This window comes from Calonectris borealis, chromosome 4 (genome assembly GCF_964195595.1).
Source record: "Calonectris borealis chromosome 4, bCalBor7.hap1.2, whole genome shotgun sequence".
NCBI lineage: Eukaryota > Metazoa > Chordata > Aves > Procellariiformes > Procellariidae > Calonectris > Calonectris borealis.
Window position 1 is genome coordinate 40879380 of NC_134315.1, and position 25863 is coordinate 40905242.

A 25863-nucleotide genomic window follows, 5' to 3' on the forward strand; every position below is an offset into this window, starting at 1 on the left:
TTCAGTTTGTGCAGTCTCTTAAAGCTCCATTTTCAGACCACTTTATTGTACTTATGTAATTTTTCTTTTCATTTTTGTTTTGAAACACCTTTTAAGGGTTTTATAATTTTTTTGTGTTGCTGAAAGTTCTGTGTATAACCTGAAGACAAAATGTAGTAGTAAATATGATGCAAAAAATTGTGGATTTTTATGCTGCAATACTATCGTTGTTATTGTTGGCCTGTGTGGGGGGCCTATCTATGTGGGGACTTTCCATGTTCATGGTGAGATAATCCCAATATCATTCAAATAACTTAAGTCATATTCTTTTGATGACTGAAACTTTCTATAAGTTAGAGAATCAGAGCACAGTCAGTTGGGATGGGTGTTGCAAAGGTAAATCTTTTGTTGCTTTTTTGTTGTTGCATGAGTTGTGTGAAGTTATGTTTCTACAGAGGGAGAATTTTGGAGGCCTGAGACCTTACAGAGCGACTTCTGGTTGCAGGTTGCTGAGATGTTGATCCAGCATATAATTCCCCTGGGTAACAAAGTCATCCTAACCAGTGCACAAAGGTGGTTTCTGGGATTTTTTTAATGCAAGATAATATAAAGGCAGCCATCTGATGAATCTATGGGTTTGTGGGACCTGCCTTCAAGATCCAGCATAACCAGACTGTATCCCCACTGCTTAAAGTTGTCATATGTGCCAGTGGCTTTCTTACTAGCAAACATGCATGACAGTAATTGTGAAATCCTAGGTATTTCAATTTAGTTTGAGAAATTCTGCATCTAAATAAGCAAAAGCCTTTTTACAATTCCTCTTAGCCTTGGTCCCATGTTGAGTGCAGCAACTGATGCAATTATTAACTGCAGAATGACTGTAAAGGTCTAAAGAATAACATTTTGATTTTTGGCATTAGCTGATTTCTGATTTGCTAACATCCAGTCACACTGAGTCAAAGTAGATCCAGTAATGATACAGAATTTAATGTGTAAGAGGATACCTGCTTATTTGTTTTGTATTTTCTTGCAGTTAGTTGGCTTTTTTCCTGAAAACTCTTTTGAGATTTTCTGTGGGCATTATTATTGCTTTTCTACATATCATGTTGCTTATAACAGTTTAATCAAAATACTGTGTTATTTATTTATTTTCCACTATAGTCTTAGCAGCCAGGATCTCAGAATTAATTTTGTGGTAAAAGTATTTTTTGTTGCTTGATAGATAATTAGTAAACATTCTCATACAAAGCTAATTTAAAGGAGAAGTCATCGCCTGAACAAGATTAAGAAGGTACTTTAGTTGTTAGTGTTTGATATAGCAAGGTGATAAAGTTTTCTTCTAAATTCCCATAGATCTTGTATAATGGTAGAGGGGGGGAGCAGAGTGGATGTGTCCCATGAATGACCCTGGGACAGTTAGAGGGCAATCATGTGGGATATGTATGCAGCACTTCTTGAACAGGTTTTCCAGATCACAGTACAAGGATGATCTTTGCTGATTAATTCCCAAATGTTTCTTCCCCTTATTTGCAGCTTTGTTAAACTACATCTCAAATGTCTTGTCTGTCTTCTGTACTTGCGACAATATCAAGGGAGTTGGATTGCTTCTGCCTGTTGCTCTGCTGTGATGCCTTGGAGAACAGTTTCAGATCAGGAAGTCATGCCACATGTTGAATAATTTGGGTTTTTTTTTGGTACTATATCTGAGTAAAATGTGTTGCTTTTTGTTCAGTACTATGTGTTTTGATGGATGTATTTATCAATTAAAATATTACATAACAGTAGCTTGACTTCATGAGGTTAAGGCTAGCTTAATAAAATTCAGAACTAAATCTGCATGTTTCATGATGGTCTGTGAAACTGTACTTGAGTTGATTGGCCATGAAAGCTGTGTGACAAATGGTACAAATTTAGATATGAAAAAGTGCATGCCTAGCCAGGCATGGAAGGCACAGAAGATTTTCTTATTTTGTTTTCCATTTCAAGTTTATGTAGTTCTCTTGCATTTTACTTGGGCTCTGCTGTCCTGTCTCCTAATATTAGATAGAAAAATGTTTAAGAAAAATAAGTTAAGAAAAATGTCATTAAAATGTTATATGACCTTCAGAGGTGCTTGCTCGCATGGGAGATGTAGTTATCCATGATTAATCATCCTAGATGCTCTAGTTGAAGATGCATTGTAAAGGAGGAAAAAAGCAAAACCAGAAAATCCTTCTGTATCTCTATGTTTATTTTTTATTTATTTTTTATATTTTTTTTGTATTTATTTTCTCCATGTTAATTTTTCCATGGGTTTTCTTAACAGTTTATGTAAAACAGTAGCATAATTGCATTTCTGAGCCTGGTTCTGATATCATTGGTTTAAACTTCACTTTCACAGACTTAAATGGCAATACATGTAGGTCCTGAATCTATTTTTTTTTTTCTAAATGCACTGGCAAGAACTGGATTGTGTGTTTTATTTGTCAGTTATATGTCCTGATCTGCACTGCACATATCACTAACACACAAAGAAATTATTGTGGCGGTGCAATTTGTGTGCATAATTAACATTTAAATCACAAGGACAATTTCTGCTTCTGCTCAAGATCTAAATCTTTTGCCTTCTTAATGTAGAGAAGAGATCATATAAACAGACAAGGTCAACTTATGTTTGGCTGGTGCACTTGGAGATATGTTAGAAAACTTGCACCCAAAAAGCAGCATAAACTAGAAGAGGTGTGCACAGATTTGCCTGTCTAAGGAACACTTTACAAACCTTTTAAAGCAGAGGTTTATATACCTATATCAAGAGTATTTGTGATATAGACAGTAATAATTGCACTAAGAGGAGCAGAGGTAATATCTATGAGATATTTGCTGACTGGAAAGTGGATGTCTGTTAGCTGAATATAGCCAGTATTTGGAGTTTTATTTTATCCATGTAAAATAAAATTCCTTGTCTTGTCATCTTCTATGTATTTAATTATTACATTTTCTCTATGGAATTATTTATAATAAAGTAAAAAAAAAGAACAGTACAGTTCTTCATGCTGAAAGCTCCAAAGAATAGTGTTTTGGATTATTTCCTATGGTTTATGTAAAAATACATGCTTCCAGCAGACCTAGATTTTTACCTGAGGAAAATATTGGTAAACATAAGCAAAATAAGAACAGTAAATGCTGAATTATGTTGCACAAGATTATTGTGCAGGCTTATTGAGCAGAGTGAACTATGAAAAGTACTGAAACCTGTATTTGCAGATGAAAACAAATATCAAAGGAGCATACAATCTTTTTTATCTTTCCTAGTAATTATTTCTGTGGCTGTATGTTTTAGCTACGTTGTGAAGATGGTATTCAGAGTTGTGAATGACTGCCTGTCTCCCAGACGTGTACACACATTGCACAGATGAGTCACATTCTGTACCGGTGGTTCAGTATCATTGTGCAAGTTAAAATAGCATTTCTATTGTTCTGTTATTAAACAGCTATTTTCACATTCTGAACAGTTGAAAGAAAAGAATCGAAGAAAATGTTCCCTGCAGCACATTACCTTCTGTGGTGTATGAATGATGTGCGATACCCTTTTTAAAATCTTAGTCCTGATTCACTTATTTTCTTTAGTTTTGAGTTGATTTGACAACACTGAAAACTCTAGTTACTCGTGAAATAGTGAGAAAGGTAGTAGGCCTATAGAAGATCTGAATAAACAAGCAAGGCCTTGAGAATACCTGATTATTTGAAAATATCATCTGGTTGGTGGAATTTTTTTCCAATAATTTTTCTATGAGTGACAAAGTCTTGAATTGGTAAAATATACTACTTCCCTCAAAGGCTTATAAGTATGAACAGTTTTAATGTGAGGGGGGAACAGAAGCACTGTTTCTTCACAAACTATAAATCTGTTTCAAATTTTGAAAAAATTGAGAAAAAAAAGGGATTCATTTCTGATGAAATTTTGCCCACCAAAGCCGCTCTGTCACTCCCCTCCTCAGCTGGACAGGGGAGAGAAAATACAACGAAAGGCTCCTGGGTCGAGATAAGGACAGGGAGAGATTACTCACCAGTTACTGTCACAGGGAAAACAGACTTGACTTGGGGAAATTAGTTTAATTTATTACCAATCAAATTAGAGTAGGATAATGAGAAATAAAACCAAAACTTAAAACCACCTTCCCCCCACCCCTCCCCTCTTCCCGGGCGTAACATCACTCTCGATTTTCTCTACCTCCTGCCCCCGAGCGGCGCAGGGGGATGGGGGGAATGGGGGTTGCAGTCAGTTCATCACACATTGTCTCTGCCGCTCCTTCCTCCTCATGGGCAAGACTCCTCACACTCTTCCCCTACTTCAGCATGGGGTCCCTCCCACAGGAGACAGACCTCCAGTAAAATTCTCCAAATTGAGTCCTTCCCACGGGCTGCAGTTCTTCACAAACTGTTCCAGCATGGGTCCTTTCCATGGGGTGCAGTCCTTCAGGAACAGACTGCTCCAGCGTGGGTCCCCCACGGGGTCACAAGCCCTGCCCGTAAACCTGCTCCAGCATAGGCTCCTCTCTCCTCGGGTCCACAGGTCCTGCCAGGAGCCTGCTCCAGCGCAGGCTTCCCACGGGGTCACAGCCTCCTTTGGGCATCTACCTGCTCTGGTGTGGAGTCCTCCACGGGCTGCAGGTGGATATCTGCTCCACCGTTAACCTCCATGGGCTGCAGGAGGACAGCCTGCCTCACCATGGTCTTCTCCATGGGCTGCAGGGGAATCTCTGCTCTGGCACCTGGAGCACCTCCTCCCCCTCCTTCTTCACTGACCTCAGTGTCTGCAGGGTTGTTTCTCTCACATACTCTCACTCCTCTCTCCGGCTGCAGTTGCTGTTGTGCAGCAACTTTTTCCCCCTTCTTAAATATGTCATCCCAGAGGCGTTACCACTGTCGCTGATGGGCTTGGCCTTGGTCAGTGGCGAGTCCGTCGTGGAGCCAGCTGGCATTGGCTCCATCGGACATAGGGGAAGCTTCTAGCAGCTTCTCACAGAAGCCACCCCTGTAGCATCCCGCTACCAAAACCTTGCCATGCAAGCCCAATACACTATAATAAACCTAAAGTAATATTGCTGACCCTGGATTTTGATGTAGTTTGTGATTTCTGAGTGTGTGCTCAACTCTCAATGGACCTAGTAGGTGAGATGCAGCAGCTTCAGGAGGTAGTGCACAGCCAGCTGTTTCCAGATAACAATACTCACACTATTAAATACAGCAGTTGTATGTAAATGTGACCTTGAAATTTATTCTAGTTCAGACTATTAGCTATTTTTGTTCCTATGTTGTCATTTCTTTAACTTTCTCTCTTCCACTTTGCCTGTCTCAGAAGATGAAAAAAGAAATCTTTACAAGATTTCTCTTCCACCTCCCTGCCCCAAGCTATTACAATATTAAGAAACACACTCCCCACAGTCCATGTGTCCTTGTGAATATTTACATCTACCTTATTTTTTCATCTTTGACTTTACAGGCCCTCATACATCACTCCCATTATCATTCTACTGTCACCTCTCCCCCTCTTTTTACTTTTTCATATAATGCTGACAGGTCTACAGTGTTACTGGTTTCCCGAGGCTTTTTCTGCTGTTATTCCGTACTGAAAATGGCCACGGGCATTTTGTGATAAACCCTGATGTCATGCAACTATGTATTTCCCTGCAGTCCTTGTTCAATATATATATTTTCAACACATATTTCTTATTTTTATGTGTTTTAGACAGAAGATTATTCAGTGAAGGATCCTTTTCTAGTATTTGTGTAGGCTTTTAAACACTGAGGAATTAACCACAGTTATTGTTAAGGGTAATCTCAGAAAACAGGACTGAAGGAATTTTAAAAGATTTCCTATATTCATCTGCATGCAGAATTAGTTAGTCCAAAGCATTTATATGTTTTCTTTTCCTAAGACCTCCCTCTGATGGAAAGCCCACAGACTTCCTGGGTATAACCCCCCATAGTCTAACAATCACTGAAGAAAGACACAAAGTGATCACTGGACATTCAAAGTCCTGTGCTGCTGAATAGGAAAGCTACCTACTGTCAGCACACTAGGATGACATGAATTGCAAGAAGGATATATTCTTCAACCAGGGCCGTATGGGGTCAGAGAGGAAAAAAAATAAAAGCTGTTACCAAAATGTTGGAAGGATGGAAGGTGTTACACCCATGCAGGTGTGTGATGGCTGCTGGAGGTGGGTGACAGGTGTTACTTAGTAAGATTTTGGCAGCAGCTTAAGTAATATGAATTTGTACATTTTACATTTGGTATTTTACAATTGGCTGTGGTATAGTAATTTGTCCTTAAAAAAAAGTAGTCTCCAGCTATATCTTTCTTTCTATTTTTATACAACCAACATATATAGTTGGAAATTATCCCAATTTTTAAAGTCTGTTTGTCTTGTACATGTTTAGTATATTCTTTTATATTTTTCTTACAGGAATTATCCAGCAGTTTAAATACTGCCTCTTGTAGTACCTATATTTACAAAATATCGATAGAGGTTTCTATTTAACTAAAATGTGTGTATATCTGAAAATGGCTTAAACTGTTCTCTTCAGAGAATCTTGTGTATAAACAGCTGCTAAACATATATATATATATATAAAAAAGACAGATTGATATTTGTTCATTAAAAGCAGAAAATGAATGTTTTAACAGACAGAGGATATTACTACTTTGGTTATGCAGACTAAAGGAAATAAGAACTTACTAACTTACAGGACAAAATACAAAATTACATGTGGAGGCTACATGTAATTTGAGCAAAATAGACATACTTTCTTTAAAGAATGGCTTTTTTGTGCCTTTTTTTTTTTTTTTTTCATTTCATATATCTTTGGTATTCCTATGATTTAGCATAGCCTAAGGTTTTTGGAGCATGTTAAAATATTTTGACTCACACCTGTTGAACATCTTATAAGTAATTTTTAATTGGCTATTGTCTCTATAAGCATTTCAATTTTATAAGCCTCACCTTGTTTTCTATCCAAATGGTTTGTGGCATAAACTGGTAATACTTAGGAGAAAATAAAGCTTTTGGTTACTGAGTCAATACATGTTTGCCTTCCCTCAGCCAGTGGTTCCTGTCTTTTCGGTCCTTCCAGAAGGCGATAGACAGGGCTCTACAGGATGTAAAAGTCATTGTGGGAGTGGTGAGATTTGGGAGACTCAGAGATGCTGCATTCATGAAACTAGTTGACAAACTAGGCAAGGTAGTTCTAGAAACTTGAGCACCCTTGCTGGGGAAAGGCTTTGTTGTGGAACTGGGCATCAGTTTAGGCACTCTGATGGCTGGACAAAAGGTTGGCCTTGTATAACTCAAGAGAACTGCCCTCGCTTAAGAAATGTTGCACAGGGTAAAATATATTGAGAGAAAATTCAGCTTCTGTAATTGTTTCTAATTCTGTGCCTTTTTAGTGGATATCTTCATTTATTCTTGTGAGGTATTTGAGTGATGCACAAAGCATTGGTGTTGTGTGCAGGAACAATTCTGTTGTCAGCGCTGTACAGGTAAAAAATGGAATAAACCTATGGTGATGGAAGGAATTGAACTGGATATCCTCTTTCTGTGGTTTTCCTGTTATTGAGGATCCTCCTCAGTAATCTGATAGATGAGCAACAGGAGTTGTGAATATAGGTATAACCTAGGATTGACATTGTAACCTGCTCTGAATGAAAACATGAAACTATACAAGGAATCAACTATTTAATGTTTCATGTTAATCAGCTGGCATGTCTACATTTAATGGGTCAAGTAGCAACTGAGAAAACTCAGAAGTTGAATTAACCTGTGTCCTTTCACAGATTTTCTGACATTACGGGTTGTTATACTTGACCTAACCTCTCTTTGGCCTGCAGTCTTCAATTTTCAAAAGTGTTTCTCAAGAGTAAAAGTTTTCTTTTTCCTTTCTTCATATAATATATTAACACACAATTTTCTTTTCTTGTAGGGTGTTTTGAGTGTTGTATCAAATGCCTGGGAGGTATCCCCTATGCATCTTTGATTGCTACCATCCTGCTGTATGCTGGAGTCGCACTGTTCTGTGGTTGTGGACATGAAGCACTTTCAGGAACCGTCAACATTCTGCAAACCTACTTTGAGATGACAAGAGCTGCAGGAGATGTTATTGATGTCTTTAACATGTAAGTTACTAGTTTCTTTTAATTGTTTCCTTTTAAAACTGCTGAAAAATTCCACAGGGCATATAATTTTGACTCAAGAAAATGTGTTATAGTGAAAATCATAGAAAGAATTATTTGGATAAGCTCAGCAGATGAAGTTTTGACAGAGCTGATATTTTTACTATTTACAAGCAATTTGTAATACTATTTAATAACCATATTTATAATTTAATTTATTGCTAAACATTATTTCATATAATATTGATGAATCTGTTCCATACGTGCTTGCTTTTACCCTTTTTATCCTGTGATAATTTTTTTGTGTAAATGCATGAAAAACCCCCAAACCTGAAGAGGGGCACAGAACCCTGAGACTTGAAATGTCAAAACTCAATTGCCTTTGGTTTTCCTAGACTTCATCTTTTCTGAAGGTTTCATGCTTTGTTACTCCTGAAAATCTATTTCTGGAAGGCCTTTGTTTTGTTGAAAGTCTCCTTCCCTTTTGTGAATTAATTACATTTAACACAGTAGTTTACTGTAACCTGAAATTAAATGATGTATTTTCTAATCTTATTGTCTCTTTAAACCGTAATTTTCTTAGATATTTCAAAACATTAACCTCTTATGATGGATAGTTCCATGATAATGGCAGCTCAGTGCTTAACAGTGGTCAGAAAGCAAACCAAGTACCAGGAACTTCTGGGAAAATCATAGAGAAACAGAGAACATAGTTATGCCACTGTGTAAATCCATCTTTCATCCATATCATTAATACTGTGTACAATATTGGTGCCCCAAAGAAGACAAAAAAGGATATTAGAGCTACAGAACAGAGGCTATATGGTTAAAAATTGAGTATATTAGGACTCTTCAATCTAGAAAGATTGTTGGGCTAGCGTCTGTAAATTCACAGTGTTATGAATAAGGTGCACAAGATTAGATTGTCTTTCTCTTCCAGTACAAGAAGTTTGAGATATCAGAAGAAACTAGTAGGAACCAGGTTCAGAAGGAACAAGTGATGGTTCTTCAATTGTTATATAGCAGACTGTGAAGCTAGTTGCATGTTGTGGATGCCAAAAGCTTATATGGGTTCAAGGGAAGACTGGATAATCTTGGAAAACAAATCCATTGATGGTTTCTTCCAGCTCAGGAAGTCCCAGAGGCTAGAATAGCATTGGGGGTTATCCTATTGACTTGCCTGATCTTACTTTTCTATATTCATTTTTTGAAATAGGAAAATGGACAAGATATGTATTTGATCTGACCTGGTACCACTGTTTTCATGATAGCTAGAAACAGAATTTTGAATCTCTTAACTTGTGTAGTGCTATATTATCAACATCCTTTCCAAAGCTTCTTTGTGAACATTAGCTCTATTGTTTGTGGAATTCGTAGCCAGAAGGGAAAATGTACCAAGCAAGTACGTCACTGCTATGCCATATCCAAATTTCTTCTTAGGACCGAGGAATTTAGATGTTCTTGTATAATAACATATTGGGTTGATAGGAATTATGTGACTTCTGCTTTGCCTTTTTTGGCTTGTCATTTAGAATAATGGGTCTGACTTGACTTGGCAGCTAAGGTTCATTGTTATCCTGAATGAGAGCTCAGTCATTTTATTAGGCTCTAACTTATTTTATTAATCCCTAGGAAGCCATTAGTGCAGAACAGCCACAAATCGATGCTTTCTCATCATAGCAAGTTTTCCAGCTTCCCTCTGTCAAATACTTAAGTGAAAATATCAGTAAGGAGCCATAGTTCAAATGCACATAATTCACTGGAAATGATTAAGGAACTGTAAAAGTGACTTTTTTTTCTTGGCATTTAATTTTTTGGGTTAGGTAGTAGCTTTTTTATTTGTTTGGGGTTTTTTGTTTACTTAAAGACATACTAAACCCAATTCTTTCCTTGGCAGACCTACTGGAATCAAAATTTCAGTTTATTCAGTTGTGAAAGAGGTCTCTAAAGTTATGTCTTAAAGGCAGGAGAAGCAAATATTTTGACTAAAAGCAGATGAGCCATTGCTATTAACTGGATAAACTCTGTGATTCTCAAAGAAATTTGCACATGTTAATTTTCTACCTGCTTAAGTAGATATTACTCTGCTTTTAAAAATAATTTTGTAGGGAGAAGAAATGCTTGATATTTTGTCACAATATTTTGATATTTGGATTAACAGTTGGCTGTATAAAAACCCTACATTATATTGCTTTGAAAGGCCAAAAAGCAGAAAGAAAAAATATGTGAGTAGAAACAAACAGTGCAGTGCCTACATTCCCAAAACTATACATAATTGAAATGGAAATAAAACCTAGTTGTTTATTGTTCTGATTAGAAATAATAAGATGGAAGAAAAAAAGAAATCTATCAGTGTGCCCTACTAAATTATACTTTTTTAAGGTTATTTAAGACATTTTGGCTCTTAATGTTTCTAGTGCTGTGAAGTGTCTGAGGCTGACCTGGAGTCCATCCTTCTGTGATAAATGTGCTAGGCAGATGCTGCAGTGGAATGAAGTGTGTTAGATTCTGTTTAATCATGCTTATGGTTTCTGTCTATATTTTTATTAGCACAGTAGATTTCAAATGTCATTCAGAATAAAAATCGATCCCTATCTGAGAGCTAATTATGTGGGTGGTAAGAGACAAGGGCTTCTTCAAGTGTGCCCACAACTGTGTTTGTTCTGAACTCAAATAACACAACTCACAAGCCACCCTGTATCTTTTATCTTTGTCAGTACAGCTAGTCATTGCAATTTACAAGAAGCAGCAGACCCCTGTAGAGAAAGTAGGGCATAATGAGGGCATAAACAAAATCTGAAACACTCTTTAAGTGCCTAAAATGAAAGCCAAAGTACCTAAATCCAACAAATAAATGTCCATGTCAATGTCCCTGAGGGCACCAACAGCCCTGACTGTCCCTGCCTGGCCTCCCCTGGTGCCTTCCCTCAACCTGCCCACGGTCCAGGACCCCATTTCAACCCAGCCTGGGGCGCTCAGTCCCGCACCATGGACTAACCCGGCCATGGGGCTGGGGCTGCCCCGGCTGCCCCCGGCTGCCCTGCTCAGTGGGTGGGGTGCTGGGATGGGCCCTGGCTGCCCCATAGGGAGCCCCCGTCCCATGTGGTGCCCTGATGCCTGGGGAGAGATGAACAAATTAAAAACCTGCAATAGGTCTCGAAGTCCCCTGGGAGGGCTCTGCCTTTGGGGGTTCAGACAAAAGCAGCAGCCCCATGGGACAGAAGAGGCAGTCTGAGCACTGGCCCTGCAGAGTGGACGTGGTCCCTGATTGCAGATCCCCAGACTCTTCTCTGAGTTCAAATAATATATACCAGCTGCAGTTCATATCTGCTTTGGAAATACTAATAAGTAGTAAATATTTACAATTTTAAAAATGAAGAGCAAGTTTTGCAGCTGGTTTTAAAATTCCTTAAGTGCCAGGCAGTTAAATCAATTTTCTCAAATTTATGATTTTCTTTCCAAGTTAAAATATGGAATGATCATGTTCAATAATTCTGAGGTATTGGAGACATCCTAGAGACATGCTGGGTAGAGATAGTGCTTTTATAGAAAAGATTTGCAGTAAAGAATGCTCTTTTGCTTGCTTGTTTTGAGGGGAAAAAACAAAACCAAATTTGGCCTGTAATAGGGTGCTAAAAGCAATAGTTTCTAAAAAATAACAATGATTTTTTTTTTAAAAGGATTTTGTCTCAAAGTACTGGATTACAGTCTGACTTGAATTTCTTCAGGATGATGCAGGTAAAACAGATACTCTGAACTCTTGAAAACTAAAATAAATCAAATGTATTCAAATTCATGAGAATACATACTGTACAGACAGGTGTTCCTTACGGAGAGAGCGTATATTCAAAAATCACAAAACTGAATGAGGTAGACTCTTCTCTCTTTACACAGTCATTTCTAAATCCATGAACCTTTAATAAATTGGGTGGTTATTAAAAACATTTGGAATTATCAATGAGTGACCTTTTCATTGGGACTAACTGCTAATTATATTGCTTTCTGAATCACTTTTGTGAAGCTTCATTCCCCATAGTCCCAGACTTTTTCACTATCAACATTATCACTGCTCTAACGGTAGCTTCTTCCGCCCCCCCCATCCCCCCGAAGTGAAGAAATACCTGTTTGGGGATTTAATGTACAGAAGTCATAAGCTGTTGTCTGGGATGTAGATTCCTTCAGCGGATGTAGAGTAGTTATTTTAGTTCCTTGTGATGCAAAGGAATCCTAAGAAAATAAATATGGTGGTTTAAATTACCCTGAAAACTGCCTTTATGATATTTTAACTGTAAAAGAGGTGAATGGTTTATGTTGCCCACTTTGTCAGTTTAACAGCTCTGTAGGCCTCACTGAAACTGAATAATCTGTTTGAGGTAGATGTGGTATTCAGTCATTCTTCTAATAATTTAAACTGCAGTGAACATTATATCTGCAAAGTACTGGGTATAACTAGATTAATCTTACTTAATCACTGATTTTGACAAAATTCTGAAGTCAGCAGAAATAAATGTATGATTATCAAATGTATATGTATGAGGTGGATTTTTATATTTTTCTGGTGTTTGGAACAAATTCCAGAAGATGTTTTTTAGGAAATCAGCAGCACAATGTACATTTGGTGTATCTCCCAACAGCATCTTTTCACAGTTCTTTCTCTTTAGTATGCAAGGCCAGTTAGTGCCATCTGTCACATGATTGTATATATAGGCCACGAAACAAGGGAATCATGCTCTTAGAGTGGAAAATGAAGAAATCTTCCTGATAGAAACAATAACAACATTTTCCTACTAGAGTCAGAGCTAATTCAGGTCATTGTAAATTCACTTCCTTTTAAAGGTGTGAAACCAAGTAGTAAACTAAATGAAGTTACAATCTGTAAATATGTTGTCGCTATCTTCTCTGTTGGAAGTGCCACAGACACCCTACTGGAGCCACCTTCTTACAGCTAAAAATTTCCTTCTTTTCAAAATGTGAAAGCCTGTGTTTTTAGATGCTGTTGTGTCCAAGTTTGATGCTTGCTGATAACCTTTCTGTTAGTCAGTGTATAGTCATTGTTTATTAAAAGGATATTATTTAGTAATATACATATGTATGTATAACTGTTTTCTTTTGAGGAAAAAGAAAAGAGCATGTGTAGAAGCTTTTATATCTCTCTCAGTGTTTCAAACCAGTGTTTTAAGAGGTAGATAAATGGATGTTATTCTGACCTTCTTCTGTTCTCTGTGGTTGTTGGCTTTGCAGCTATCACAAGTTAAATATTGGTACCACTAAAAATATTATTGTTATCATTAATATTATTACACTGATATTAATGGAATACTGTGAAATGTATTACAATGAGACCTGTAGTAAAGGCTAGCTGATATGAAATACCATGTTTATAAATATTTACATTAGACCATGTGATGGTTCTGTTTTAGTCTTCTAACTTCTAACTAGTCTAATGAGAGTTGCCACTAATAGCACACTCTGAGTTCTTGTACCTGGATTCTGACTATGTGTAGAAGAATGAAGTTATCTCTGCAAAGAAGGCCCAACTTTGGCCTATGTGTCTTGTTCGTGTATTATAATTTGACAGGAATCACCAGAGAGAGCACAATGTCATTGAAGGATGTGTTTTTTATTTTTTAAAAAAATGCAGTTTACTTAAGGAGAACAGTTTCTATTTCACTGGAATGGCTCAGTCACACATAAAAGGTAACACTGGACAAATACAGCATACTGAAGATAGATGCAGAACATAACATTTTAGGTCTGACATCATTTGGTAGATGCACCAAATCTGATAAAACATGCCAGCACCTGAGAATATGACCTTTGCAAGATTATACAGTGCTGAAAAGACACTTTCACAACCTACTCAGCTGTATTATGTAGCCTACTGTTCTGTATTCTGTTAAAAGCAAAACCAGTAAGAATTTATGTAAGTAAAATTTAGGATTTGGGAGGTACCTGTAAAAATGTGGTCCTCATTTTATGAAATAATTGAATAAGAAAATTCATAGCAGCACATGTGAATTACAGCAGAATGATCTTACATAAAGTATTTTTTGGTCTTCATCTGTGCAAATACAGTCCACTACTTTTAGGCAGACAGCTGTATTATTTAATACTGTGGTAAACAGCTCTCTTTCTTGGTTGTCTGGAATTTTAGGTTGGTTATGATCACTGCGTGCCTGTGACTTGAAGCATTTGCAATAGACCTTTCTCAGCGGGTGGTTCATCTTCATAGGAAATATCTTTTTCTCTTTTAAGTGCCTTTATTTCCTTTTAGTCTTAGTTTACTTTATAAACATGTAAAATGGAAAGCATATACTCCTATGCAATTCCCTATATTGCTAAATCTTGCTTCATGTGCCATGCAAAACTAAGATAACTGGCCTTTCCACAGGAGATCTGTAAAGGGTAAAATTAACTATTACCATCCCAATCTGGAGTTTTAGTATTAAGTTGTCAGTCTTACGCTATCAGTATTTACTCTGTGTGACTCCAAGTTTACATTTGTAATAATGAAATATTCACAAATCCTGTGATATGCTTTTGCCACATCTTTTTACACTTTATTGCTATGGAAAGTTGCCTGGGAATTCAGTATCCATAGTGCACAACACTATCATGTAATTCTGCCAGAAGTCTGCATGTTACTGTGCACTAATTCCAATCTTTTTTTGGCCGCCTTTAGGCAAAGAGGGCTCTAGATTGCTTCTGTAATTAGCATCTTTTAAAATGTTTCTAAGAAAATAGTTTCATTAGAGGTGAGCAGACAGAACAAGCCTAGATTATCAGAAAGAACTTTGAGAAGAAGCCTCGTCCATATGTCATAGTCACAATTTTGTGTTTTGGACTCAAACATTTAATGATTATTTAAATTCTTACGCTGGATCCTTTCCTGTTCCAAGAAAGTTACAAGATTCATAACGCAGAAATGTGGTTTGCGCTGCTATTGCTCCTTTTCCATTAGCTTGGGAATTCCCTACTGCTTTTCGAGGTGATCCATGAAATCTCGGTTCAACTGTCCCATTCCTAGGAAGGAAGCAACCATCAAACTTTTAGAGGATGGTGGTTTAGGGTTGTATTCTGCATACCTGTAGAGAGTTGTACGTCTCAAATTAATCTGTTAAAATCAATGGGATCTTATGTCACATTAGCTTCTGTTCAGAGTAGAATAGCAAAATCTGGCCCTTGCAGAGTATGAGCATAACCTGCGTATTATAGTATGATGATCTCTTCTTTATATAATCCCAACAATCTGGCTTTAGTTTTGAGCAAATGATTTGTATGCTTACATACAAAATTTCTTCCAGAAATACAGAATCAGAAGTTTCTGCTTTCTTTTTATTATGTTTTATTTCTACTTTAATAAAAAATACTTTTATGTCTTTGTTGCTCTTATCCTTTGTCTACTGTTAATCCTTTCTCCTTTTATCATTTCCTGGCAAACTTTAATTGAACATTCTGTACTCCCATTTTGTTTTCTTTCCACCTGCAATTTAGAAGTTTAGACTCAGTATTAACCTAATCTTGGAAGAATCCCTCATGGACCTATGCTGACATTTTCTTACTAGTTTAGTTTTTCTCTTCTCCACGGTGAGGATATTTCAGTTTCTTTTATCTCATTTATGTTGTTACCTGGAGTTTTTTGGTCTTACTTTGCAGGTAGTACATGATTATTAATAAATCCTTCTTTCTCCCTACTGGCTGTATGTTTTCCTTCTGAAGTTTGCCTTTGATTGTCTCCTCCCTTTGCTAACAATTCTTCTATGCTTCATGGTACCAACTATTTTCTTTGCTCAAACTGTTTAAGTGAATAATGTCATGAACTTACACCAAGAAACTATTCCCACCTGGTTTGCAGGAGAGCCTGAGCACCTCTTTTAAAAACTTCCATGGGGCATGGCTTCTGCATACCCTAAACAGACCTTCTTGTTTGCAAACATGCCCTTATGTCTTGTCTCTCTTCAAAAAACACATTTATAAAACTGTTTCTACAAGCTTGAGATAGCTTGAGGATGCAGGCTGCTATCTCAGCCTCTTAATAGCCTCTTAGGATCAGTCCCTCAGCGGGCAAGAGGATCAGCATGAAGGCCAGCATTGCTGTTTTACAGAGTGACAGAGATTACTGTGCATTCTAGAGGTGAACATCAACTATTCAAAGTTCCTTGCAGTTGAAAAAACAAAACAAAACAAAAATCCAAACCCCGCAAACCAGCAAAACTGACCTACCCCAATGGTAGTGATTACATGCATTTCTCATCTTTCTAAATTGTTGTCCTGGTTCCGGCTGGGATAGAGTTAATTTTCCTCCTAGTAGCTGGTATAGTGCTGAGGTTTGGATTTAGCATGAGAATAATGTGATAACACACTGATGTTTTAGTTGTTGCTAAGCAGTGCTTATATAAGGTCAAGGACTTTTCAGCCTCTCCTGCTCTGCCAGCGAGGAGGTGCACAAGAAGCTGGGAGGGAGCATAGCCAGGAAAGCTGACCCAAATTGGCCAAAGGGATATTCCATGCCATATGACATCATGTTCCGTATATAAACTTGAGGGCGTTGGCCGGGGAGCAGCGATTGCTGCTTCGGGACTGGCTGGGCTTCGGTTGGCATGTGGTGAGTGGTTGCATCACTTGTTTTTCCTGCGTTTTGTTTCTCTCTCTCTTTTTGTTGTTTTCCTTTTTATTACAATTTATTATTGTTATTGTTATTTATTTTATTTTATTTTATTTATTTTATTTTATTTTATTTTATTTATTTTATTTTATTTTATTTCAATCATTAAACTGTTCTTATTTCAACCTAAGAGTTTTCTTACTGTTGCTCTTCTGATTCCCTCCTCCATCCCACCATGGGGGGAGGATGAGCGAGCGGCTGTGTGGTGCTTGGTTGCCGACTGGGGTTAAACTGCGACAATTGTCTATGTCAGCTATAAAAACAGGCAATTTTTAATTAGAAATTGATAGTCTAACTAACTTTTTAGTACTTTGATAGATTTGGTATTTTATTTTCCTCATTGTGTTTTCTTAGCTTGGAAATAGGTATAATTGCCTGAATCTACTTGCATTCAGAGTATAGGTACAGTTTGCTGGTAATTACGTGCTATTCAACACCTCTAGTATCTGAATGTCATTATTTATAGTTGGAGAAGTTATGTTATAAATTCAGGAAGAGAAATGTGAGGCAGAATTATAAATACTGGAAAACTAGTTCCACAGTAATGCCTAGTGTTCTGGTGGGCTAGGCCAACCAAAACCTCTGTAATATTAGACTTTTATCTCTTGTTCAGGCTGAAATGTACACATACTTTATTTGAATAAAAAGGTTTTCTGGACAGCATGAGAATCACGTGTCACAGGGCAAACTACTGTGGGATTTTTTTGTGCTGTTAACTGCAAATAAATGCCTGCAATATGTTCCTATATTAACCAAATTAAAGAAAAATATCCCTAGCTAGTATGTAGATTGTTGCAAAGCAATATTAGATAATTTTGATAGAAAAATATATATTGGTGTGCATTAGCTGAGTACCAGCCTTCAATATTGAGGGTAGAAAGTGTACCATCATTAGACTGAATAGTGTAAATTCTTCAGGATTCCTACAATTTGCAATTCCTTTTAGGACACAGTAAAATATAAAGGGTCGTGTTAACAGTTCTTCTTGGCTTATCTGTTGGGGTAGTAAATCCATTTATTATGGTGGAGCAGTACTGATTTACTGTAGTGAAGCAACTAGGTCCTCAAGCCCAAAACATTATTACTTCTAGACACAGTTAACAGAAGCTAATTATGAATATTGAAATACTTTTGAAACAGGATGTAATAATTATGAGCTCAGTTGATTGAACAAATCTCAACAACAAAATAATAACTAATTTGTTATAACACACTTTTCACAAAAGCCTGATACACATAGACATGATCATTGAACAATTAATCTTATTGCTTGCTGATTTATTTTATTTTTTAATCCTCGGATTTGCCAAAGCACCATAAAAATACGCAGTAGGAAATCGGCAACATAGATCTGACTCACTGAGAATGTTTTCACTCACCTCTGACTTGTGTCTGTTGGGATGGTCTACTCTGTACTCAGCTACAACCTGTTCGTAAAGATTTTAGCATTGATGGCTTCCATCAATAACTTCTGTCAGAGGAAGAAAATGTTTTCTCTAGAGCTATTTTAATATTCATCTTATTGGATAGAATCCAGATTCAGATTAATGAATTAGGAATTCCACTTAATATGGAATAATTAATGACCCAGCAGCACAAAAAGAACAAAAATTGAAAGATCAGCTTGATTTAAATCACAAATTGAAAATAGTGATGTTTGTGTTTTTAACATTTCTTAACAGAGTGTTGAGAGGAAAATCAGATCTGGAACTCATGGAGCCTCTACAAGATTAAGACAGTATGCAAAATATGTTTTAGATTATTCTATAAAAGAAAAGTTTTTAATAATTTCAAGATTTTTTCACAATTAATTTACATTTAGATAATCATTCAGCTTACTCTACCCAACAACCTAGGTTAATAAGTGAAGATTGCATGATCAACGTGAATGTGTTAAAATTAGGTTTATCTTTGCAATCTTCATTGACTGCCTTTTAATAGAAATGTTTCATGACTTTAATTATATCATTATATAATATTCATAGGACTCTCGCATTTAGTGAGTAGGTATTCAAGATTTCTTTTTGTTCTTCTCATGTAGTGTAGCTTTAGTCTTCACCTAATGTATATCTTTCCGATCTTGTCAGGAGTACAAAATTTATCTTTGTAATTTTGTCTCTTCTTCCTTTGCTTCTTACCCACCTCTTTCCTTCCATTCCAGCCTACACAAGTTTAAGCTCTGCTTGTCCTTTTTCTTTGTCCTTACCCACCTTGCTCGTTGGCTCATGTTCATCATCTCTTTGGCCATTCCCTTCCATGTCTCTGATTGCTCTTGTGCTCTGTCTGCAGCATTTGGGACTTTGCTGAAACGCAGATGGTAATTAATCTCTCTGAATTCATCCACAAAGAATCAAATTTTATTTTAAAGAAAGGCAATCTCCATTTTACAAAGGCCTATATTTTATTATCTATTACAATTTTGTTGGGAAATCAAAGTTTATGTGAAATTTATTAAATGCTGCAGAATAATTTAATACCAACACTATATTCTTTTACTCTTTGAATTACACAAGATCCTTTCTCCTTGGAGTAAGTCTAGCTATTTTGTCTCGTGTAGTCTGATCAGTAGAGATTTTACTACTTCTGTCTGTAGAGAGTGTATGAGGAAGAAATTGATTTCTGTATTTGGCTAGTGTATAGCTAGATATATTTTTTCCTCGTAGAAGGCTTAAGTGAAAGTTATTCCTTTAGTTACACATAAGGCTGAGGAAAAAGCAGAGATTTTTTAGTACGCTTTTTGATACAAGCAGCTCAGTGGGAGGCTCAGCACAGATGGTTTAAAGGGCCGTTGCAAGGGCTGAAATAGTCTCTGGACTTCCCAAAAGCCTTAATCTCTTTACGGCAATGATAGCTTGTAATTTCTACAGCACTGAGCACACTGCTGGCAGAACTCCCACACTTCAGCCACTAGTGGGGGTCACAATTTTATAAGTTGTATAATGTAGGAATTGGAAGAAATCCTATGGAATAGTCACAAACTTGCTGTCTGTTTGTTTCTTGTAAGTTTATTTTCATCAATAATGACAAGATAGGCTCAAAAAATTATTTTCCTGTTAAAACAGGAAAATACACTGGCTGAATTACTATAAAATTAGGGAAATGGGATTTTTACAATGTAATCAGCAATTATATGTATTAAAATAAATTTAATCTTTGTATTATCTAATACTGTCTATAGCGTTAAATTTGTTTCACCATTTTGAATAGTTCATGTCTCTATTCCATACTGATATCAACTTACCCTAGTTTTCACTTGAGTATGAAAGAAAAAGTGATGTAGAAAAAAGCTGAGAGGGCTTTGTTATTAGAATGCTAGGGAAAAACATATCTTGTCTCGTTCCCAGAACCCTTCAGTTATCGCCGCCTGAAAAATGCTGCGATAGGTGCTAAAAGCATTCATTTATAATACTTCTCCCACCCTCAATCAGGTCATAAGTTTAATTGTGTTTTTATGAGACTAATGCAAGCTTAAGATACATCCAGTGAAGTTGAAGACACAGTCATACATCTGAAATATCAACTGTAAACTTGAATCTGACTTTGACTCTCCTGAAAACCATCCAAACTCAAAGATATTTTAGTGGGGTTTTGAGCTTTGTTATTGTATTGTACATGTAAAACATGTACTAAGATTTGTCTTTTGGGTGATGATGAAAAGTTTGAACCTAAAGAAATGTTACCATTAAATATTTCTTTTCATAGCAATAAAAGTATTAAACTTTATGTCTTGAGAAATGTCCAGTTTGGGTAGTTGCAGTAGATCTTGCAGGTCCTAACGGGTCTCTGGTTTATTTTTTGTCCTACTTTGTTATGAGCTGTTGTTATCTTGACCTGGACAATACAATTGGAACTTACTAACATCTTAAACCTGCATATCACCATTTCCTAAAGAGTTGCACAACTCCTGCCATGTCATATTGACAAACTGGAAGCTTACTGTGGCTAGTTTTTTAGAGAAGTCCAAGTAGGAAACATTGAAACCTGCTGATCCAAGGCAATGGTCACTAGGAATGTTTCCAAGTTTAGACAAAACACTTAGAGCAGAGAGGTGCTTTCAAAAATCTTTCCCAAACCCTGGTCATGAGAGAACATATAGGAGGCAGAGTCTCCTTGAGCCACTGTTGAGCTTCTAGACAGTGCTGGGCAGGACAACCACATGACAACCCAGGTAATCTTCTTTGTAATAAATTGAGCCTTCTAGGGCTCTGCATGTTGCACTGTAAGCCATCCTTCCATTTCTTGAGCTTTGGGTCTGTGAAATGTTGTTTTTAAAGCCCCACTATAGAAGAACACCAGATGGCCTGACCTTATTACTTTCATAATAACATGTTTCTGGTTTGAAGTTATTATTCTGCGTCAGACACTTTGTCCATTGGAGAATAAGTGGAAAAATAATAATGAGTTCAAGATAGCACAGAAGATTGATTGAAGATTATTGAAGATTGTGACAAAATATCTTGTCTATAACCTAAGTGCTAGATACAATGTGTTACTCAGGAGATGTGTCAGATTCTTGTTTTCTTTTTCTTTTCTTTTTTCTTTGCCACTTTATTTAGAGGAAAAATAAAATGAAAATTAGCTGACTTTTAAATTATTCTGACAAATTGTGCTGTCTTACCTGCACAGATCAATTTTTACATGTTATTAAATTAAATGGCCCAGTGTTTCTTATATCAATGCTATTTTATTCCAAAGTTCGCTCCTGTCCTCAGCTTCAGCTGTCATTATAGCACATCAGCACTTAAGCTGACTCCAGTGCAGAAACTTTGAGTCTTAGTGGGTCTGATTATCTCACCCTGAAATTTCAGAGTCAGCTTTAAATATTTATGCAGATAAATAATTTTTGCTTTTCCTATACAGGATTGACATCTTCAAGTATGTGATATATGGTGTAGCAGCTGCATTCTTTGTATACGGCATTTTGCTGATGGTGGAGGGATTCTTTACAACTGGTGCCATCAAGGATCTCTATGGGGATTTCAAAATCACCACTTGCGGCAGATGTGTCAGTGCCTGGGTAAGTGGTTAAGAAAGCTTTTGTACTTATGACAATTTGAATGTGTTTTGTATATTTGCAGTGCTTGTGATGTTTTTGTTTGTTTGTTTCTTTAATATTTTCTGATACTTCAGTTTGGTAGTCAAAAATCATAGCAAAGGATAATAGAGTGTTAGAAGTGTTCTCACTGAGCGATTCTTGCTACTTAGGAGCAATTAATTCCATCAGTTGAATACAAAAGCTTATTGCCTCAGCAACGTAGTTTTTTGGGACAGGACTAAAAGTGTGTCATGCCTTCAGCTGTACTGGGCGAGAAATTTTTCTTACTAATATTTTCACTGTTATTTTAGAAATCTTACCTGCTCCTCTTTGGGACAAGCTGAGACCTGTCATCAGGTTTTGTTTTGTTTTTAAATGGCAAACAGCCCCTTATTTACTCCTGCGTTACCTCTGGTTTGGAGAGACCATTCACTTATGACTCTGGAAAACCTAGATTCAAAAAATTCTGATTTGTACGGGGACTTAAATGGAGGTTTCTCATACTAAAATTGCTGACTCTTTGAACTGGGATTATTTTAAGATATCTGTTCAATATCAGGTAAGTAACTAACTTTTTTGGTATTTCACTTTTCTGCATCTAAGGTAAAAGGCCTGGACTCTTGGTAGCTGTTGGAGTTGGATATTTCTGCAAACACCATCAATATCAACAAATCATATTTTCTCATGAAAAATAAATTATTAAATACAGCCAGGTAGATCTGGGTGTTAAGGTACACTTAATGTTATACTATATTTGCAATAATTGATGCATAAAATAATAGCCAGAGAAGGGTTTCCCATTGTACCCTCCTACAAATGTCAACATTTATTAAACTGGAATACAGACTAGGAACAAATACAGGCAATAGAGAATATCTTCCAGTCACACTAAAGACTATCAAAACTAGTATTTTGGATATCCTGACATTTAAGTTTAAACTGAACACAGATAATCTACACATTGGAAATTGGGGAATATAGCATGTATGCCATCCCTACATACATGTAACATGTTCCACAGTAACGCTGTTTTTTCATCTTTTTTTCCTTTGTTCCTGTCAAATGTCATTGTATGATTTTGGCACTTCGACTAAGAATTGTTTTAAAGACTTTAAATAAATGTATAAATAAAGACTGGGAATATTTTAAATAAAGAACAATCATTGCTTATTCCAACACCGCTTTCATCTCCTGGAAAGAAATTTCTAATCCATGTTCACTGAGAACCTACTAAGCTAGTTCAAATTCTCTACAGACTAGCAAACTTTTCAGAACATTATTTTTAATGCACAGGTCCCATAAATCCCTGTTCTCAGTATTGCAGCAGAACAATGCTGCATTCTCTCACAGTTTTGATGCCCTTGCAGTATTAATTGTAATTCTGTAGTACATGTCTAGAAGAAATTAACAGTTAAACATTTATGCTACAGTTAATATCACTTTTATTATTAATGATTCATAAAACTAATTCCTTCAGCATTTTACTTTCCTCATCAGTAATTTGTAATGTTTGTGTTTTACTTTAAGAAACCTTGGGTTGATATACATTGTGCAGCTAAGGTTAAGGCCGTATACCATTTATGATCACAATTAAAATAAGCCATCAATTATTTTGAGTTAAATACATTGTTGTTATTATTCTTGAAGTTAGTGGAAGTTTTTTCTTTTCCCTGGAAAAGAAAAAAAATCTGCAGTTTGATTGCTTGTCTTATTCTGATGATATATCAGTAAGATTGCTATACAAATGTCTGGAGCCCTTTTGGGTTATTATTCTGGCTTTTGCTTCTGTGCTCTAGAGGTTTGAGAGTGAGACAGTATATACAGCATTTTTGTCAATTAAAACTTGAGACCCTTTTTGACTAGGTTTGTTTTGACTACCTCATCTTTAAAATTCTTAAGGGACAAATAGCAGTTTACTTTAAAAAAAAACATTTGGAATTAGAAAATATTTCAGTCCAGCAGTGATATGTTTATAATTTATTCAGTTCCTTAAATCATGCAATGACATGAAGAAATAAGTTCTAAGAACAACAAAAAGATGACTGGAGAGGTAAATCAAACCTGATCAGTACCCTTGTGTGTCAAGCCCAGATTGTTCTATTGCTATGCAAACTTGCTGTAGTAAATTTTGTTATGTACAGTTGCCAAAATGAGATAATGTTATTGAAGAGGATTGGCAAATACTACGTGTTGCAAGAAAGCTTCCTTGTATAAAATTTTGAGGTAGTAATTTTGTAAATATTAAAATCTAAGCTGTGAAAGACTAAACAGTTGGATTCTTTTAACAATACCTTAATACTAACAGAAATATACACACAGGATAATTGTTTTATAGAATCATAGAATAGTCAGGGTTGGAAGGGACTTTTAAAGGTCATCTAGTCCAAGCCCCCTGCCATGGGCAGGGACATCTTCAACTAGATAGGTTGCTCAGAGCCCCGTCCAACCTGACTTTGAATGTTTCCAGGGATGGGACATCTACCACCTCTCTGGGCAACCTGTGCCAGTGTTTCACCACCCTCATGGTAAAAAATTTCTTCCTTATATCTAGTCTAAATCTACCCTGGTTTAGTTTAAAACTATTACCCCTTGTCCTGTCACTACAGATCCTGCTAAAGTTTGTCCCCATCTTTCTTATAAGCCCCCTTTAAATACTGACAGGCCGCAATAAGGTCTCCCGGAGCCTTGTCTTCTCCAGGCTGAATAACCCCAACTCTCTCAGCCTTTCTTCATAGGAGAGGCATTCCATCCCCCTGACCATTTTTGTGGCCCTCCTCTGAACATGCTCCAACAGGTCCATGTCTTTCCTGTGCTGAGGGTTTCAGAGTTGGATGCAGTACTCCAGGTGGGGTCTCACCAGAGCACAGTAGAGGGGCAGAATCACCTCCCTCAACCTGCTGGCCACGCTTGTTTTGATGCAGCCCAGGATACGGCTGGCCTTCTGGCCTGGGAGTGCACATTCTTGGCCCACGTCCAGCTTTCCAGCTTTTCATCCACCAGTACCCCCAAGTCCTTCTCGGCAGGACTGCTCTAAATCCCTTCATCCCCCAGCCTGTATTGATACTGGGGGTTGCCCTGACCCAGGTGCAGGACCTTGCACTTGGGCTTGTTGAACCTCATGAGGTTCACAGGGGCCCACTTCTCGAGCTTGTCCTCTGGATGGCATCCCGTTCCTCAGGCGTGTTGACTGCACCATTCAGCTTGGTGTCATCTGCAAACTTGCTGAACGTACACTCGATCCCACTGTCTATGTCATTGATGAAGATGTTAAACAGTACTGGTCGCAGTACGGACCCCTGAGGGACACCACTCATCACCAATCTCGATCTGGACATTGAGCCATTGACCACTACCCTCTCGGTGTGTCCATCCAACCAATTCCTCACCCTCCGGACAGTCCACCCATCAAATCCATACCTCTCCAGTTTAGACAGAAGGATGTTGCGGGACTGGGGGGGTGGGGGTGGGGGAGGGAGGCGTGTCAAAGGCCTTACAGGGGTCCGGATAGACGACATCTGTAGTCCTTCCCATGTCCACTGATGTAGTCACCCCTTCATAGAAGGCCACCAGGTTGGTCAGGCAGGACTTGCCCTTGGTGAAACCATGCTGCTGGCTGTCTCAAATCACCTCTCTGTCCTCCATGTGCCTTAGCATAGCTTCCAGGAGGATCTGTTCCATGATCTTCCCAGGCACAGAAGTGAGACTGACTGGCTTTGCAGAATTAAAATGACAAAAATGGCTCCACATAAAAAATACCTTTGTAAAAATCCAATTGTGACTATGATTTTCCATCAAATTTGCTGATGTCTTTCTAAATACCAGGTTAGCATTTTAAAGATTGAAAATGAAGATGAGGTCCTTCTGCTTTACCATTATCACCAATTACTTCTCATTAATATTTTGTATGAGCATATTTATTATGTCTATGACTAAACCTATTAGGAAAACAGAGGGAAAAAAAATCAACAAAAAATTTCAAGGAGGAAAATCTAGTTTTAACTTTGTATGGATAAGCTATATTTCTCACTGGAA

General features: G+C 37.1%; 1 protein-coding gene across 4 annotated transcripts in view; it reads left to right on the plus strand.

The window, feature by feature from the left end:
- The window catches only part of GPM6A (glycoprotein M6A), a 129416-nt gene that overhangs the window by 78515 nt on the left and 25038 nt on the right, over positions 1 to 25863 (plus strand). For all 4 annotated transcript variants that reach the window (XM_075149306.1, XM_075149305.1, XM_075149308.1 and 1 more), the window contains 2 exons: positions 7942 to 8134; positions 21657 to 21813. In XM_075149306.1, the coding sequence (XP_075005407.1) occupies positions 7942 to 8134; positions 21657 to 21813 (350 nt within the window). The remainder of the gene's footprint in view (positions 1 to 7941; positions 8135 to 21656; positions 21814 to 25863) is intronic.